This window comes from Vipera ursinii (assembly GCF_947247035.1).
Source record: "Vipera ursinii genome assembly, chromosome: 14".
In the NCBI taxonomy this organism is placed as follows: domain Eukaryota; kingdom Metazoa; phylum Chordata; class Lepidosauria; order Squamata; family Viperidae; genus Vipera; species Vipera ursinii.
The window spans coordinates 3,648,320-3,666,496 of NC_139527.1; the positions used below are offsets into that span (position 1 = coordinate 3,648,320).

An 18,177-nucleotide genomic window follows, 5' to 3' on the forward strand; every position below is an offset into this window, starting at 1 on the left:
AAGGCTACTGCTAAGCTTGTAAGCCGCCCTGAGTCTTCGGAGAAGGGCGGGATATAAATGGAATTAAAATAAAATAAATAAATAAATCTAGGTGTTGACTGTTAGTCAGGATTGTCTCTTTTGGAGGAAGCCTGCTTCCATATTTTTTTTTCTCCTCGCTGACACGTGGACTGTGAAGTCAGCCTTAAACAGCCACCTCCCAACAGCTGAATAAACCACATTTGCACATGGTCAACGCCCAGCCTATGCAATTGCTGACTTAGGCAGATTGAAGTCCACAGCTGTGGGTGACAAAAGACCAGAGGAAGGAAGGAAGGAAGGAAAGAAAGAAAGAAAGAAAGAAAGAAAGAAAGAAAGAAAGAAAAGAGAAAGAAAGAAAGAAGAAAGAAAGAAAGAAGAAAGAAAGAAAGAAGAAGAAGAAAGAAAGAAAGAGAAAAAGAAAGAAAGAAAGAAAGGGAAGGGAAGAAAGTCGAGAAGAACGTGTTTACCCCTGGTGCACAGCTGGGCGTATACATCTAAGGGGAAGAAAAAAAAAGATCCGTTCTTAATTATATGTATGTCAGAGTGCCTGTTTTAGTCATCGTGAGTGACTTAGCAGAGAAATAGACAAAAAGAACTTTAAAAAGATTGTTCAGCCAGGGCTTTCCTGCAAATAAGCCGCTGGTTTGGAGAGCTTATTATGATCGTATTAAATACAGATATCCCATTTGCTCACCCAGCCAGAGAACAGAAAGAGAAAGAGGGAAACGGGAAGAGGAAACTAAAATCATCTTTCAAGGACATCAGAAAAATAGGAAGAGAAGAGGAACTAAGAACAAAAAAACTGGTCATCAAAATAGCTTGCTCGCAGTGCATTTTAAACCCAAACACACTTCTGTTTTTTGTTTTCTTATTCTGATGAACAAATCTGGAAGGTTCTGATGGATGAAAATATTTGTTGCTCAGGGTTGGACGGTGGGGTCCCTGGTTCTCTCTCTGAGCTTGGTGGTTTTCTTGCAGACATTACCCAACTAAGTCTCCAAAGGTAACTAAACTTTCTTGGGTTTTTTCCCCAACCAGGATTTGGATGACTTAAGAATCTCCATAGACAAATTACCCAACTAAGAGCCTTGGTGGAGCAGTGGGCTAATGCCTCCTTAAGTAACACCAGCTGCCTGCAATTAGTGCAGGTTCGAGTCCCACCAGGCTCAAGGTTGACTCAGCCTTCCATCCTTCCCAGGTAGGTAAAATGAGGACCCAGATTGTTGGGGGCAATTAAGCTGACTTTGTAATAATGCCGCTTGGGGTGTGTGTGAAAGCCCTAATAAGCAGGCATATACATAGAATGAAGGCTACTGCTAAGCTTGTAAGCCGCCCTGAGTCTTCGGAGAAGGGCGGGATATAAATGAAATTAAAATAAAAAAAAATAAAATGAAAATTTGCGCTGAAGTCAAGTGGGCCAAAAAAAAAAAAAAGAATCAGCTATCTGCCCATTGGCAAAGAGTTACCAAAGCAATCAGATTCAAGAGCCGTGGTGGTACAGTGGCTAGAATGCGATATTGCAGGCAGACTCGTGCCCACTGCCTGGAGTTCGATCCTGACCAGCTCAAGGTTGACTCAGCCTTCCATCCTTCCGAGGTAGGTAAAATGAGGACCCAGATTGTTGGGGGCAATTAAGCTGACTTTGTAATAATGCCGCTTGGGGTGTGTGTGAAAAAGCCCTAATAAGCAGGCATATACACAGAATGAAGGCTACTGCTAAGCTTGTAAGCCGCCCTGAGTCTTCGGAGAAGGGCGGGATATAAATGGAATTAAATAAAATAAAATAAAATAAATGACATCAGTGCTAGTGGCTGACAGGGCAAACCCCACACTCCCTTGTAGCGCTGATGATGTTTCCTAGTTGGGTAGTGAAATGTCTGCAAGAAAACCACCAAGGTCAGAGAGCCCCAAAGACTTTACGAGTCTGGAAGGACTTCCAGCCCTGCCTTCGGAGACAATAAAAGCTGCCCATTTTTTGTCCACAAGCTTGCAAACCGTGTCCCTTTTCAACCATGGTGACCGTGGTTCACGAGGCGTGCTTTCCTTGGTCAGTTGCAAAAAATGGTTTCATTTGTCCGCTGCTCCAATCTTGATAGCTTCTAATCCTAATTTTGGTTGGGTGTGTTGGGCAAACCCAATCCGTTGGGCTGGTTTGCAAGTCAGTGGAGTTGTAGAAGCCTTGGAAGTCGGCTAATGCAGTAAGGTGGAGAAGCATGCTAGTGAACACACCCAGCTTACTATGTTTTTTCACTGGCGGTCAGCAATTATTCCACGCTCCTTTCCCGTCGCCGTTTTGCTAATATGTTAAATTCAGCAGCAAATCTACAAGTATCCCTATCTTATGGATGGATAATGCCATTTGTAGCTCAGTGTCAACATTCAGATTCCAATCATGAGAAAGACAGTTTTCTTCTGTGCTTTTTTTTTTTCTGGATAAAACTCTTTTATCTTAACAGTCAAAAACAGGAAAGGGGGAGGGGGAAACATCAAGGTGGCAGGCATAAGTCATGATTGAAGCCTTATCCCTTTTTTATATTTTTTTTAAGAAGAGTCACGAAGACACCCCTGCTTCCAAATGGAGGTGACGAACGGATAAAGGATTCAGTACGTACCTCGGACGCATTCAAGCTTCAATTCAGGGACTGAAAAATCCTTCTAATAAAAAACTCCTTTCTTAAAAAGGAACCCTTGAAAAAATACGGCTATCTAAACAAGGATTTTTTCCTTTTAGAAAAGCTAACACCGATGGGGTTGCGGACGAGCGATGTCTCAGGAGTCCTGTAAATCCCGATTGGGTTCTAAAATCCCCAAATTAAATAAAAAAAAGGGCCGTGCTGGATGCAAGTCAGCCCCGTAATGTCACAGCCATGGTTCCAGTTTTCATCGATCATCCTTTTCGCAAATGGCCGGCATCAAAATCTGGGTACCAAAGTCCTATTTTTGATCTTGCCCAGCAAGCTTTTGTCCCAAAAGGCACCAACTTCAAGTAAGTAACAGGCTCAAGCGTGGGAGACGTCGGTGAGAACTTTGGAGAAGCTGCTTCATTTAGGTAGTGGAAATTCGGATCACCTTGAACTCGGTCAGCAGCGCGACGGTCAGGAAAGCCAGGTAGAAGGCGATGAGGCCGTAGCCATAAGCTTGTCCCAGCTGGAAGCACTGGGCGGGCACCAAAAGGAAAGAAATAATCAGGCTGAGGCCCAGGGCGCCTGCTAGAATCCATACCAAGAGGCCGTCCGGTTCGAGCTGTTAAAAAAAAGAGGAGGGAACAAAAAAAGGAAATATTTTGGACCGAGCAAAACTTTTTGAGCTTCATCTAGTTGACCCTTTTGCAGCGTGCAGGAAAGTCTCTGTTTATCTACCAGGGCCTTGCGCTGTCAGGGTGGGTCATTTCCAGCAGCTTCTTCTCCGCTTTCTCCATTCAGAAGAGCAGGGAGAGCATAAAGGAAAGCCGACAAACAAAACGCAACAACGCGACATAAAATGGTTCATACCTTGACGACCCATTTGCTGCTCGACATTTGCAAAAGGCAGCCCAGCCCGACGCCAACAAGCATATCTGGTGAGGGAGAGTTCAGGAAAAAAGATTTTGCCAGCTTTACTGGGCAGTTTTTGAAGAGGGTGATTAGGAGAAGGCTTCGGTGGACTTTGAATTCATCATCATCATCATTTTAATTGGGGTTTTTAATAGTACAGGGTTGATTTAATATTTTTTAAATTGGGTTTTAACTTTTGTATGGTTGATTTTTAACTCCCTGTAAACCGCCCTGAGTCCTCAGGGAAAGGGCGGTATATAAATGCAATAAAATAAAATAAAAAATAAAATAAATCATCATTATTATTATTATTATTATTATTATTATTATTATTATTATTATTATTATTATTGTTATTGTTATTGTTATTGTTATATATTATTATATATTCTGTATTTATTATATGTTACTGTTGTTAGCCGCCCTGAGTCCTTTGGGAGATAGGGCGGCATATAAGTCCCAATAATAAATAAATAAATAAAATATTATTATTATTATTCATCGCACAGTCAGCCCGATGTTCAGTGCATTTGGCATTTTTGTCTACCTATCGAGTCCTTGCCAAGGACCTGGGATGGGCAGATCTGGTTGTTGTTATTATTATTGTTATTGTTGTTGTTGTAATTTTCAAACAGTTGCAATCCTCCAGCTGTGAAATGGATGCAGAGTTCTGGGTGGGTTGGAAACAGATGCAAATATGTAAAATTCGAGGCAGAAAGATTTGATATTCAAGCGGTCCTCAATTTACGACCGTAACTGACCCCTGCAATTCTGCTCAAAGGATACTAAAGATGATACCCCCAAAACAGGCTGAAAAAGCCATTCGGGGGTAACCTTGCCGCGCCATGGTGAGGTCGGAGAACATGTCTGTTGGGAGAAAGAGAAGAAGGCTGGCTCAGCACGGGGCATTCACCTGCTGGATCCTTGACTTACAACACTTTGTTTAGTGACTGTTCAAAGTTACTCGTGACCCTTTTTCACGCTGGTGACCTTTGCAGCGCCCCCATGGCCACGTGATCAAAATTCAGACCCGTGTGGTCGTAATTCAAGGACTACCTGTAAAAGAGCCATTCTCAACAGGATCTCGGTCTCCAGGTAGCCGCTTTGCACAAAACCCGCCAATCTAAGCCCTCCTTTGAAACAGCAAAGGCGACAGAGGGAGGCCACGCAATCCATCGTGGCTGGAGACGATGGCTACGTGGCGATGGCTTGTTCGACTTACCCCCGACGCTGTTTCCCCAGGCGAGCAAGGTCAAGCCCAAGACTGTGTTGCTTAGACGGAAGATGATGCCTAAAGTCTGCAGGATGTTCACCACCTCGGTGGCTGCGGCGTTGATCCACATGGCGCTGACAAAGAATCCCAGGAAGGCAAACAGCTGTTGCCAGAGGGAAGAGAAAGGAAAGGAGGAATGAGAGAGGAGCGATGAATTCACCCTTCCCATGAAACCGCGGTTGTGTTTTAGCAGTGCCTGTTGAATAAGCTGGGGTCGGTCTTGCAGTCCGGCAAAGTAATTTCAAACTTTCCTTTCTCTATTTCCTTTCCTTTCCTTTCCTTTCTCTATTTCCTTTCCTTTCCTTTCCTTTCCTTTCCTTTCCTTTCCTTTCCTTTCCTTTCCTCCCCTCCCCTCTCCTCTCCTCTCCTCTCCTTCCCTTCCCATTCCCTTCCATTCCATTTCATTATTATTCCTTTCCTTTCCTTTCCTTTCCTTTCCTTTCCTTTCCTTTCCTTTCCTTTCCTTTCCTTTCCTTTCCTTTCCTTTCCTTTCCTTCCCTTCCCTTCCCTTTCCCCTCCCTTCCTTTCCTTTCTTTTTCCTTTTCTTTCCTTTCCTTCCCTTTCTTCTTTTCTTTTCTTCCTTGCCTTCCTTGCCTTGCCTTGCCTTGAGGTGGCAAACCTATCTAATATTCCTTCTCCTATTTTCCCTGCAATATCAACCCTGTGAGGTGGGTTGGGCTGAGAGAGAGTGAGCCAGATGGCTTTCACGCCCAAGGTGGGATTAGAACTCATAGCCTCTCGATTTTTAGCCTGAATCCTTAACCATTAGAACAAACTAAGTTAGTCTCTCTCTCTCTCTCTCTCTTCTTTCTTTTTCTTTCTTTCTTTCTCTCTCCCTCCCCCCTTACCATCCCTTCCTTTCCCTTCCTACCCAATCTCTCTGAAAGATGTTTTTTTTTCTTGAACCTCTGGAGATTGGGAGGGACATAAAAACAAAAATCATCAGAAACCCCACCAGAAAAAAAATGTTCTTACCCCCACTACAAATGCATCTTTTTAAGCCACAGCTGCTATAAGCCACACCGACAGGAAGCAGTGGTTTATCATGCCAACTGACAATAAATAATCTTTTTAAAAATGCATATTATGGTTTACTACAGTTTTTCTTCACCCAAGCACCCTCCGGATGTCTGGACATCGCATGGCTACAGCTAAGGATTCTGGGAGCTGAAGTCCACCTATCTAGCTTGAGAAAGATCCCCTTAGGGGAATCCTGGACTAGATCCAAGTGGTTGCACAATCTCGCCTCTTGTTGCGTTTGCGTTCTGGAGAGGGTGGGCAGCTTGGCTGCCTCGTAACTGCAACATCAGCGGAACAGCTGCAGACGGAAAGTGTCAGGCTGAACTGCTTTGAATTCCAAATATCCGATTTGGAGCCAAAAAAAAAAGGGTATTTTGAGCAAAGTGGAAATTTCCCAAACTCGAAAGAGAGCTGTTGCTCAGAAGTGCCCATTCTGCATTTAAAATGGGATCTTTGCCTTGGATATACCTGCAGTCAAAATGCTTTCCAAGGAATTTGGAAAGCGGCATTTGCACGGACGGGCAAAAAAGCAAATTGTTCACTTTTCGTTTCTCCCCAGAGAAATGAAGCAAATCTTTTGATTTGACGTGATTATCTGCTAACTAAAAATCATCATCATCATCACAGAACATAGAATCATTGGGCAGGAAGGGACCTTGAGGTCTTCTAGTCCAACCCTCTGCTCAAGGCAGGAAATCTTAAACCATCCTGGCCAAATGGTTGTCCCGTCTATTTGTGAAAACTTCCAATGATGGAGCACCCACAATTTCTGGAACTAAGCCATTCCACTGAATAATGTTATGTATGTTTATGGGGTAGATATATACTTTATTTTGAGAGCAGGCAACAGGCTTTCATTTTTAATGTGGGCCAGTGTGCTCATAGTAAAAAATGACAATAAAGGTTATCTTAGCTTATCTAAATCTTATCTTGCCTTGCCTTGCCTTGTCTTGCCTTGCCTTGCCTTGCCTTATCTTATCCTCTCCTCTCCTCTTCTCTATCCTATCCTATCCTATCCTATCCTATCCTATCCTATCCTATCCTATCCTATCCTATCCTATCCTATCCTCTTAATATTTTATCTTATAATCTTGTCTCATCTTCCTATCCCATCTCCTTATCTTCTTATCTTATAATCCTATCTTAACTGTTCTCATTGTCAGGAAATTTCTCCTTAGTTCTAGATTGGGTCTCTCTTTAATAATCTATCCATTACTTCTTCTCCTGCCCTCTGGTGCTTTGGAGAAGAAATTGACTCTCTCTTCTCTGCGTCAACCCCTCAAGTCCTGAAGACAGTCGTGTCCCCTATAACCTTCTCTTTGACAGGCCCTCAACCGTTCATCATACACTTGATCTTCCAGCCCCCTAGTAACCTTTTCTCTGCACATTTTCCAGGGTCTCAACATCTTTTTTGTGGTGTGGTGTGGTGACCAGAACAGTATTCCAAGTGTGATTTCAAGGAATCATCCTTTTAAAATAATAAAAAAAAGACGTCCAGTTTGTCTACGGTGCGTCTCTTGGAGAAATAATTCAGTGCATCTGTTCGTAGGTTCTCCATTTCTGCTTCCGTTCTATGCTGGATACCTGCAGCACATCTGGAGAACGCTTTCGTTGGGAAAGGCTGAGCCAGACATTAGTTAAGACCTGGTTTCCACATCACTGAGCTTCTATTGGGGTCAGCTCAGCGTTGGCCTTTCATCTTAGTGGGAATGTAGGCGTGACAGTCGCTACACCAGCGGCGAAATATATTTGGCCATTTCAGAAGTTGACGGCGCCAGGTGGGAAACTCGATCTAGACTCGCTTTCACAAGAAGCCATCCAAACCACATCTAAAGGGCTCAGACAAATTCCCCCAAGACTCACAAAATGACACCGGGGCGGTTCCTCATTTCTGGTGGTACAAAAAAGGATGGCAGCCAAAGTAGCTCCTACCAGGGCGATGAGACCCCAGACTGGGAAGACCCCCTGGAACTTGTAGAGACCATCTGCAATAAAAAAGATAGCCTTTGCTTCATCCTTCTTAAAAACCAACCCCTGGTGGCCCATTCGTGGTCAAAAGTAAGGTGGTTTGGAAATAACCCATTTTCATAAAGCGTTTCCACGTCACATCTGCCACTCAAGAACCTGGCCCATAGAACCGTCAAGAGTTGGACCCAACTGGATGGATAACCTCCTCCTCCTCCTCCTCCCCCTTCTTTTATCTAGTTGGGTAATGAAAACTCTGCAAGAAAGCCACCAAGCTCAGAGAGCACCAAGGACCCCACAGTTGTCCTACTCTTCATCCTCCCCCGCTCCTCCTCCCCCTCACAAGACCCACTCCCTTTGATGATATTATCTAGTTTGGTACTGAAACTTTTGTAAGAGAACAACGCAGCTCAGAGAGCACCAAGGACTCCCCACTCATTCTCCTCCTCCTCCTCCTCCTCCTCCTCCTCCTCCTCATCATCATCATCATCATCATCATCCTATTCATCCATCAGCCTCTGGACTGTGCAATCTTCACGATTCTTTCCTACTTCCCCAACTTATCTCAAAATAAATCCTATTCAGATTTCTATTTCCTGTTCTCACACCCGTTACGTAACCCCCCCTTCTAACTGGGAATACTGGAAAGTGAACCCTGAGACGATTTATCTACCAAGGGGCACTCAAGATTAAGAGAGGTCTTTCTCCCACTCGCTACTAGACATCTTCCCAATACGTAGCCCAGTTCGTAGAGGAAAGGCGTAAACTTACAGGTTCCAGATTTCAAGGTGAGAATGCAAACGAGCGGGCCGGTGATCAAGTGTAGACAATTCAGAGGCCTTTTCCAGTTTTGATCATCCCGGTCAGGATCCACAGTTGGTACGGTCAGCAAAAGGACCAATTCCACGGGAAGCTGTAGGGAGAAGGAGCTATCAGCAAGCCGCCCAAACTAGAGATTGTTCTGCACTTCTGCAGAAGGCGGGACTAGAACTCCCGGTCGCCTGTTTTTTGAGCCTAATGCCTTAACCATTAGGTAGAGAGGGCCTTATTGGTGAGAAGGAAAAAAAACCTGGAAGATGTTTCATTACCCAAGCTAGGTAACATCATCAGTGATAGACGGGAGTGGGGTTTGTTGGGGGGAGGAGGGGGAGGAGGAAGAGGAGGACTGTGGGGTCCTTGGCACATATATTTAGCTCGTGATCCACCAAGATCTCCAAATCCCTTTGGCATTTCGCGACTCTACAAGTTGTGGAGAATGAGCCACTATCCTAGGATTGTTTGAACTAACTAGACTAGACTATAATATTAAGCAACGATAAATGGTTTAGGCCTAGTCCACTGGGTCTAATGTGTTGGGTCGAGCCTTAGTTTTGAGATCCAACGTTAGAGGACTCTTAACACTCTTAATTTTGGACCCGTAGGATTTTGGGACTTGGTCCAACCTAAATGGAGACCGTTGGGTTAGAAGGCCACAGAGAGATGCAGTTTAGAAGCTTTTAGGTGTCCCTTGAGAAGAGATTGCGCAACTGAGTTGACGGTTTCTTTATTATTATTTTTTATAAGAAAGATGCAGCTCTAACCTTGCAAACTTTGAACAGCTTCCAATAGCAGGGTTTCCTCCTCCACTTCCTATAATCCAGAGGGTTGATGGACTGAGTCAGGATCTGGAATGTGGTTTCCTCCGAGGGCAACAACAGTTGATATTCTTCCTCTGCACAAGTGAAAGAAACAAGAAGCTGTAAAGAGGATCAGGATTCAAGAATCCTCTCTTACATTTATTGGTGCCTTCAAGTCAACCGTAATACTGGCAATTGCCTGGACTGGTCCCTGCAGGTTTCCTGGCAGGGACAGAAGTGGCTGGTGGCTTCCTTTTTAGGGCTGACAATGTATGATGGATCCAAGGTCATCCAGCTTGGCTTGGGTGGGTGAGAATTCCCAGACTCCTGGGGTTCTAGCTTGGTGCCTTGATCAACACACAAGCCAAATCACCTCATTCTCCTATCTGCCCCTTCTCCCCTAAAAAGGGACCAGATTTTTGGAGTTAAGGAAGGACATGATCAAGCTTTCTTCCAATGTGGTATCGCCTCAGATCAGCGATCCAAAAAGGATGTTTAACCACCAAATCCTGTCACCTCCAACAAACACCGAGAAGGTTGTATTGGATGGATAAGATGATGGAAGCTTCATTAAGGGTGGTTGAGTTATTTACGAGTAACAGATTAAAGTCCTACTCCAGCCACCGATAAAAATCTGCAAGGGCCACGGTTGACTTCTGCAACCAGAATAGGGACTTCATTTCCTCCTTTCTGAAGATCCTCAAGGACAAGGAAACCTCTCAACTCGGTTTGCTGAAAGGATTTGCCTTACCCGCATTCACGCTTGCGTTGTCACCTTCTTCGGAATCCGTTGACATTTCTGGAGAGGGAGAAATGGGAAATGTGTTGTATTCTGCAAATCCTGAGCTTCCCATGACAATGTAAACTTAGCAAGCAGGTGGAATATCTAAGGAAGTTTGTCTAGCAAAATTTGCTCTGTCATCTCAGATAGGCAAGATTGTCCTCTGAATCAGAGGTCCCCAACCTTTTGGGCACCAGGGACTGGTTCCACGGAGAAAAGCTTTTCCATGGAGCGGAGAGTGTGTGGGTGTGTATGCAGCCTGCATCCCAGGGATGGGGCTTTGCTTGTTTGTGCAGACCGGTTGCTGGCATGCCATGGCCCGGTACAGGTCCACGGACCAGGGGTTGGGGACCTCTGCTCTAGATTATTTCCTACCAGGCCACTTTGTGCCAGCAGTTGCCACCAACTAAATTCCTGTCCTTCTCCATCCAAAACATAAAGGCTTCTTGAAGAAGACATAGGATCCTCATAATGATATTGAACTCAACTCACATCTTTTCTGACCTTTGACCATGTTGATTTGGAGCTCATGGGAACTGGAGTATTGAACATCTTGAAGTCCACCCATACTCCATCTCTGACCTATAGATACACCACCCCTCACCTGGTTCTGGATGGCTAGGTGGAGCCAATCTTTCCCTGCGCTGTTTCTTGTGAAGCCAGGTGGAGACCACAACACTCAAGACATAGAAGATGTAAAGTCCAAGGAAACCTATGAATGAGAGACATCCCAACAAGTTGACATTGTGTTCTCTACCCGTCAAACCTTGCCTCCAATTCATGTGCATGTTACGAATCAACGTCCTATAAATTTAATCAATTCAATTCAATTCAATATATATTAAATCAACTGCAAATAAATTAAAAGTCCTCCTTAATGAGTTTCCATAATCAGAAAAACAACAACAACACATAGCTCTAGCAGAAAGCATTGGATGATGTTGGGTGAGGCTACCTACCTATGTTAGTCAAGACCATTACCCCACATACTGGGGTACTGTCATACTGTCTTTTTTTTCTTGAGCCATTTGGAGTAGAACAACATAGCAAGGTTAGGAAATGAAACAGATACAAGAGGAGGCTGAGCGGTTGAGGATCTTACTCAGTAGCTCCCACAATTTGTTTTGAATCCACAAAGCTTTGAGTAGTGCAGCAAATTCCAGCGAGGGTCCGCACTGAAACACTACTCCCTGGAGCAGTGCTTCCCAACCTTTCAGGTATGAGGACTTAAAGAGGATTTAAAGAATTCTCAAATTCCCAAACTCCCAGAATCTTGACCCAAGGTCATTCTAGCTGTAGACTCCTGGTATCTGATGTGCATACACCTGGAAATTGCCAAGACTGGAGGTCTGGAACGATGTATCTGAAGCAGCACTATAAGAAATTCATTTGGCAGCTCAACTCAGCTACCAAACTTTGGCCTCTTGAACCAACCTCCTTATACCTACTCAGAGCTTCTGCCAAGGTGACTCGTTCAAAATAGAGAGCTACAAAGGTCAGGAACACGGCGATCATGTAGAAGATGGCATCCCGTAGGAAGGGGCGAGAGGCGGCGGTAAAAGGCCTCATAACGGCTATGCCACCAGCGACTATAGTGGTGACGAAGATGCCAGCTCCTAGTAAAAAAAATTAAAAAGAGAATGGATGATCTTTCCTCTTTCTTTCCCTCTAACAGAATGGGAGAGTGACCTTGGGAGGCAGGAGGAAGAGCCTCAGCCAAGACAAGGGTCTGATAAGAGAAATCTGGGTCTAAAGGAGGAATGGAAGTGGAGAAAGCATCTCAAAAGGGACCATCCTCCTCAGCTGTCTGGAAAGTAAAGGCAGTGGGGGGAGGAAATGCATTAAGGCTTGCATATGTCAAGGTTCTGACTGATGTACCCAATGAAGTAAGCACGGCTGAACCGATGCAATCACTAATGCAAAACTTTATTGAGTACAGCATTTTGGGACAGATGAAAGTAAAATCAGCTCCGGTCAATTCCCACCTAAATCGCTATATGAAAAGGATAGAAACCTCCCTCCCTCTGTTAGTGCTGGTCACATGCTCCAATTATAAGACAGATCATGATTATGAGAGAATGTGTTTCATTCTCAGTAAACAATTCTTCAGTAAACAGTTCTCACGGATTAGCATTTTGCTATCTGGATCCTGCATTCCATACTCCCCTCCTCCCAGGCTCGTTGGCAAGCTAAGAAGCAAAAATGGCTGAAACAGCACTCTTCGAAGCCTGACAGTACGATTCTGTTGCCGTAACCTTGCAATAAAGGCAGTGCTAGTCCTCATGGTTTGGATTTCCTATCCGGACTACCTCCAAGGGCTGAGACCTCCACAGAATTCCTTCTCCTGCATTTATTCCACAGGCAGTACACAAACCCAGCCATTCCCTTTGTCCTTCTTACCAAAGATAGCTCCAATGGCTAGTCCAGCTGTCCGGGGATTGGAGAATGCAACGACTGCACTGAAAATGTCAGGTGCTCCATTTCCAAAAGCCAGAAAGGTGACACCATGGAGGAAGGGCTAAGGAAAAAAAGGATCTATCGCCATGCCTGATCCGTTTAGGAGTGGACTTGACTCCATTATTCTGCTGGCCTGCACGTACCCAGCACCAGCATAGTCGCCAAGCTGATTTTCTTCCCAGAAAGCAAGAATAATAAGGTTGGAAAGGACTTTGAGGTCTTCTAGTCCAATCCCCTCCTAGAGCAGGAGATCCTATACCCGTGGTGGCGAACCTATGGCACGCGTGCCACAGGTAGCACGCGGAGCCCTCTCTGTGGGCACGCGTGCCATCGCCCCAGTCTTAGGCCTTCAGCTGGCTTTTATAAAACCTTTTCGCTTTAGGCCTCCGCCGCCGTGTGCAAAAAAAAAAGAAAGTTCAATCAATCAATCAATTTCAACTTCTCGGGGAAAAAAAAGATCTCGCAAAGTTGGAATTGATTGATTGCACATTTTAGTCCCACCCAGTCTGCCGTTACCACCGCAGCCACGCCCACCCAATGGGCCACGCCCACCCGGCACCCAACGATACATAAGTGGGTTTTGTGTGGCAGTTTGGGCACTCGGTCTCTGAAAGGTTCGCCATCACTCTCCTATACTCTCCATTCTCCACTCTCCATTCTGGACAAATGGCCATCTATCCCAAAAAGTGCTTTTTCACGAGACAACTGGACTTTCTCGTTTGTTTGTTTGTTTTCTCTGAAGGCGTTTTGCTTCTCCTCCAAGAAGCTTCTTCAGTTGCCTCGTGAAAAAGCAACAAGGCCTGGATGACTGAGAATCTCCACAGACAAATGGCTGTCTAGTCTCTTCTCCAAAACATCCAGTGAGGGAGCATGCACAACTTCCGAACGCAAGCTATTCCACCGTTCGTTTTCACTGACCAAAATTGGCCTATGGTTTGCTTCGGAGGAAAAGCTAGCCTCTTTTGTAAGATATTTATCTTTCGGGGGTGGGGGGTGTCTTTTCAAACAGCTGGCCACTGATGGTGGTCCTCTCATCACAAGCATTATTTGACCGTTTAATTCAAAGTTGTTGTTTTTTTTCATTGCCACATCAACACGAGTCAACCGAAGGCTGCAACATTTTGACTTGACCTTTCTAACCCTACCCAAATTCTCCACCCAGCTCTTAGCCTCCCCGATCCACCTTCTCCATTTCATGGATTGTCCTCCTGGGGACCTATTCTTTCACAGCCATTTGTCCCGCATCCCCAAAAGGCAGGAGGGAATGGGCCGGTGGAAGGATACTGCCACATTATGAGCCAGCCGTAGCTTGGTGGAGATGGCCGATAAGTTAGGGCAGAAGCTAGAAGAAGGAGAAAGAATGAGAACTATTAAACATTTCTGAAATATTGCTTCTCACTGCTGTTCCTCTCTGTCTTGTCTGCTCCAGATAGCTGACCTTTGACTCTGAAAGTGTGATATGGATGCCAGATTTACTACTCACAATTTCTCAGCGGTGACCCCAAGGATAACGAAGAGGTAGAGAAGCCACAGTACCTACAAGAAACCAAAGACAAGGGCATTTGCTGTGAAACAGGAAGAGGAAAAAAAAACATCCAGCCTTCCCAACCAGGCACACCTCCACCCCAGATGGGTTGGGACTATAACTCCCAAGATTCCAAGACAGCAGGACCAAAGTCCATAGCCATATGAATGACAGGGCTGGAAGTGATCTTGCAGGTCTTCTGGTCTGACCCTTTCCCAAGCAAGGAGATCTTACTGCATCCCAGAAAAAAATGGATGTCCGTTTCTTGGAGGTCTCCAGCAAGAACTTCTGGATAACCCTCTTATTTGCAAATAAAAGTTCTCTTTTCCTTTCCACCTATCTGGCGGTGGTCTATTGGGCTTGGACGCCTGGTAAAAAGACCCAAACTTTCTGGACCAACAGAACTTTTTGGGGGAAAAACAGGAAGGAGGCAAAAACAGCCATCCAAGGAAAAATATATATGAGAAGTCTCCTTCCCCACGGGGATCCTTACATAGAGGGTGATGGCCAAAGGTTGCACAGCAGCTGGGAAGACGCAGAAAACTCCATTGAGGTAGTTGAGGAAGCCACTGTCCATCTTGCAGTTCGGGTTATGCCGGATGAAGGAGCAACGGTCTGACTGGTTCTGGTTTCTCACTTCTCTGCACTAGAGTGGAGACAGAAAGAAAGAAAGCATGATTTAAAAAAAGAGATTCCATGGGAACAGCCTGGTCACCACCTGTCAGCTGCCACCTTATGCTTGTCTGTACTTCACTGTTAGGCGGTGACAGACTGCCATGAACTGTGGGGAAGGATAATGAAGGGGGCAAACGAAAGTAAACGCTGTACCTCCTCGAGATGCTGCCTCAAGGCCACCCAGCTGGAAGAAAGGGGGAGCTGCATACCAAATTACACTTGGACCAACCATTAGGAAAACATCGTGCCTAAACCTGATTAGTTACAAGGGGGTGGGCAAGTGTGATTCCCAGAAATTCCTAGAGGAAGTCAGAAGAGAGACTGCAACACTAGTTGCATCTCTTCCAGGTTATGTCACCTATTATGAAGTGGGTGGCTACATTCTACACCGTCTGAAGCTTCCAAGCCCCGTTCAGGTGGTAGGTCAAGGGAAGGTCCTTCCTGATGATCTCTAAAGCAGCAGGTTACAGTCAAGAAAATCGAGGAGATAAACTATGATGCACATCAGGATATTCTAGAAAAGGGGTGGGGTGCCACGATAGCGTGATCAACTTCCAAATCTTTTGCGTGACACTTGTAAAAAAAGGAGTAGGGTTTTGGACACACTCTTGCAGCTGCCCTCTTGACTCTTTCCACATTATGCACATTATATAAAAAAAGATGTTGAGTCTTTGGAAAGAGTGCAAAGAAGAGCAACGAAAATGAACAAGGGTCTGGAGACTAAAACTTATGAAGAATGGTTGCAAGAATTGGATAATGTCTAGCCTAGTGAAAAGAAGGACTAGGGGGTGACATGAAAGCAGTCTACCAATATTTGAGGGACTGCCAAAAAGAAGAGGGGGAGGTCTGTTCTCCAAAGCTCCAGAAGGCAGGACAAGAAGCAACAGATGGAAACTCATCAAGGAGAGAAGCAACCTAGAACTAAGGAATTTCCTGACAGGGAGGACAATTAACCAGTGAAACGAACGGCTTTTCTCTGTACGTTGTGGATGCTCCATCACTGGAGGCTTTTAAAAGAGATTGGACAGCCACTTGTCTGGAATGGATAGGGACACGACTTCGCAACTAGCAACAACAAGAAGAAGAATAAAAAAAGAGACGTATGTCTCTAATGTTTTGGCCACTTACGTCCACATTTGAGGTGAGGCTCTGGATTCCAGAAGGTTGACCAAGACCGTCTATTGAGAAGGATGCTGAGAACTTGATGTCCCATGATCCAACAGGTCCTACCGCGTCTGTCTCTCCGATCAGCAGGCAGGCCCCACCAAGAAGCCAGAGAGTTTGCATAAGGCCCAGCCGGAAAATTCTTCTCGTCATCGCCAAGACAGCCGTCTACTCTAGAGGCAAGGATCGCACACCACCACATGGGGAGCGACAAGATCAGAAGGGAGGAGGCGGCAACACCGACAACCAGGGAGTTTCACAAAGTCCAGCCGTTGGTAGAAATGGAGAAGTGAGGTCAGCAAAAAAAGTTGGAGATGTTACGATGACACCCCCTCTGTGGGGGGAGAAAGGGGAAGGCAGAAAGTTCAAATGCATTCAGATGCCAGACATTAAGAGACATAAAAATGCAAGACATTAAAAGATACACAAGCATAAGACATTGAAAGATATAAAAATGCAAGGCATTGAAAGATATATAAAACGCAAGACATTAAAAGATATAAAAATGCAAGACATTAAAAGATATAAAAATGCAAGACATTAAAAGATACACAGGCATAAGACATTGAAAGATATAAAAATGCAAGGCATTAAAAGATATACAAACGCAAGACATTGAAAGATATATAAAATGCAAGACATTGAAATATATAAAAATGCAAGACATTAAAAGATACAAAAATGCAAGACATTAAATTATCATTTTAAAAAAAAATACAAGGAGCTGCTAACATTATGTCTCTCTCGTTGAAACCTGCAAATCTTTTTTCCACATTCCACAAATTTTGAAGGCATTTACAGTTTTCTGTCTGTTGTTAGTGAATGAAAAGAAAGCTGCACCAACCTGGAAATGGGTATAACGAAAACAAAGCTTGCCGTGATTATTCAACACAGTCCTTGTTTTGCTTTATATAAAAATAATATATTGCCCTAAGGGATTCCTTCTCTTTCACCTACTTTGGAAGGTCCCAATATTATTTTTTTCTTTAGGTAAATAATTATTGCAAGCTGCTTGCTAAACCAGCCAGACACGTTCTGAATAACAGCCTCAGAAGACATGGGAATGATTCTTGGCTTTTTGGATATGGTTAATCAACCTGGGTATTTCCAGGTCAATTCTTGTTTTAAAAACAGGAACAGCCAAGGGAAGGCTTCATATCAGTTATGCTGAAAGTTCATTCATAAATTTATCTCCTCCCCCCCTCCCTTTTACACAATTCTTGAAGGCACCAGTTTTTCAAAAAGGTCTTAATGAAAGAGAATCCAGAATCTCTTTGCCAGATTACTCATGAATCCAGAGATCTAACTATTGAATCCAGTCGGGCTTTGATCTACACCCCAACCCTGTTCAGTCCCATCGCTGGAGTGGGGTGGGTGGGCAGTGAAAATCCTCTAAGGCTAATTCCTAAATAATATCCTTCCAGTGGGCATCAGGGATGGAGAGCGTGAGAGACTTCATAATAGGCTAACAGAGTGCAGGAGTGAAATGCAAAGGTTGTTTGCTTAATTGACCCTGGGGAGTCGGGGTGGTGGTGTGAGTTTAAAATTCTATTCAGGGACTATAATTCTATTAAGAAGAATTTTTAAGACGAGACCGGACAGCCATTTGTCTGAAATGGTATGGGGTTTCCTGCCCGGGGGGGGTGGGTGGGTTGGGATAGATGACCTCCAAGGTCCCTTTCAACATTATTATTATTATTATTATTATTATTATTATATTATTATTATTATTATTATTATTATTATTATTATTATTATTATTATTATTATTATTATTATTATTATTAATCAGGGCTTTTTTGTCATAGAACGCTCAGAATGGAGTTCCGGCACCTTTTTTGGATGGAACCTTGTAGGGTAAGCAAGGCAGGTTGTATGACGTGTGAGTTCCGGCACCTTTTTCTTTTACAAAAAAAGCTCTGATTATTATTATTATTATTATTATTATTAACCAGGAGAAGGCAGTGACAGCGTCAGAAGCGCTCTAGCAGGCGAAGCCGACGACGGAGGAAGACACCCAAACCCTACGCGCGACCCCTCCCCTCCTCAACCCACCCACCCCCCGGCCCACCACCCACCACCCCACCCGGGAACGCGAGCCTGTAAACACCCTTTTTCTTCCAGTGGCACCGAGCTGTCTGGCGCCT

General features: G+C 44.5%; 1 protein-coding gene across 1 annotated transcript; it reads right to left on the minus strand.

Annotated features, from left to right (window-relative positions):
* Window positions 1–488: 488 nt before the first annotated feature.
* SLC8B1 (solute carrier family 8 member B1) lies at window positions 489–16,418 on the minus strand. The gene is made up of 15 exons (XM_083373622.1): window positions 15,995–16,418; window positions 14,685–14,837; window positions 14,150–14,202; window positions 13,951–14,008; window positions 12,610–12,715; window positions 11,658–11,825; window positions 10,814–10,921; window positions 10,180–10,227; window positions 9,393–9,523; window positions 8,584–8,725; window positions 7,711–7,832; window positions 4,777–4,930; window positions 4,341–4,421; window positions 3,513–3,577; window positions 489–3,264 (listed from the first exon to the last, which is right to left on the minus strand). The coding sequence occupies exons 1-15, from the start codon at window positions 16,181–16,183 to the stop codon at window positions 3,067–3,069; spliced, it is 1,776 nt and encodes a 591-aa protein (XP_083229748.1). The 5' UTR covers window positions 16,184–16,418; the 3' UTR covers window positions 489–3,066.
* Window positions 16,419–18,177: the final 1,759 nt, after the last annotated feature.

Coding starts and splice junctions, on each gene's coding strand:
- SLC8B1 (XM_083373622.1), bottom strand. CDS start 16,183: ATGACGAGAAGAATTTTCCGGCTGGGCCTTATGCAAACTCTCTGGCTT. Junction 14,009..14,149: donor GGGGTCACCGCTGAGAAATT/GTGAGTAGTAAA, acceptor TCCTTCTTCTAG/CTTCTGCCCTAACTTATCGG. Junction 9,524..10,179: donor CAACGCAAGCGTGAATGCGG/GTAAGGCAAATC, acceptor TCACTTGTGCAG/AGGAAGAATATCAACTGTTG.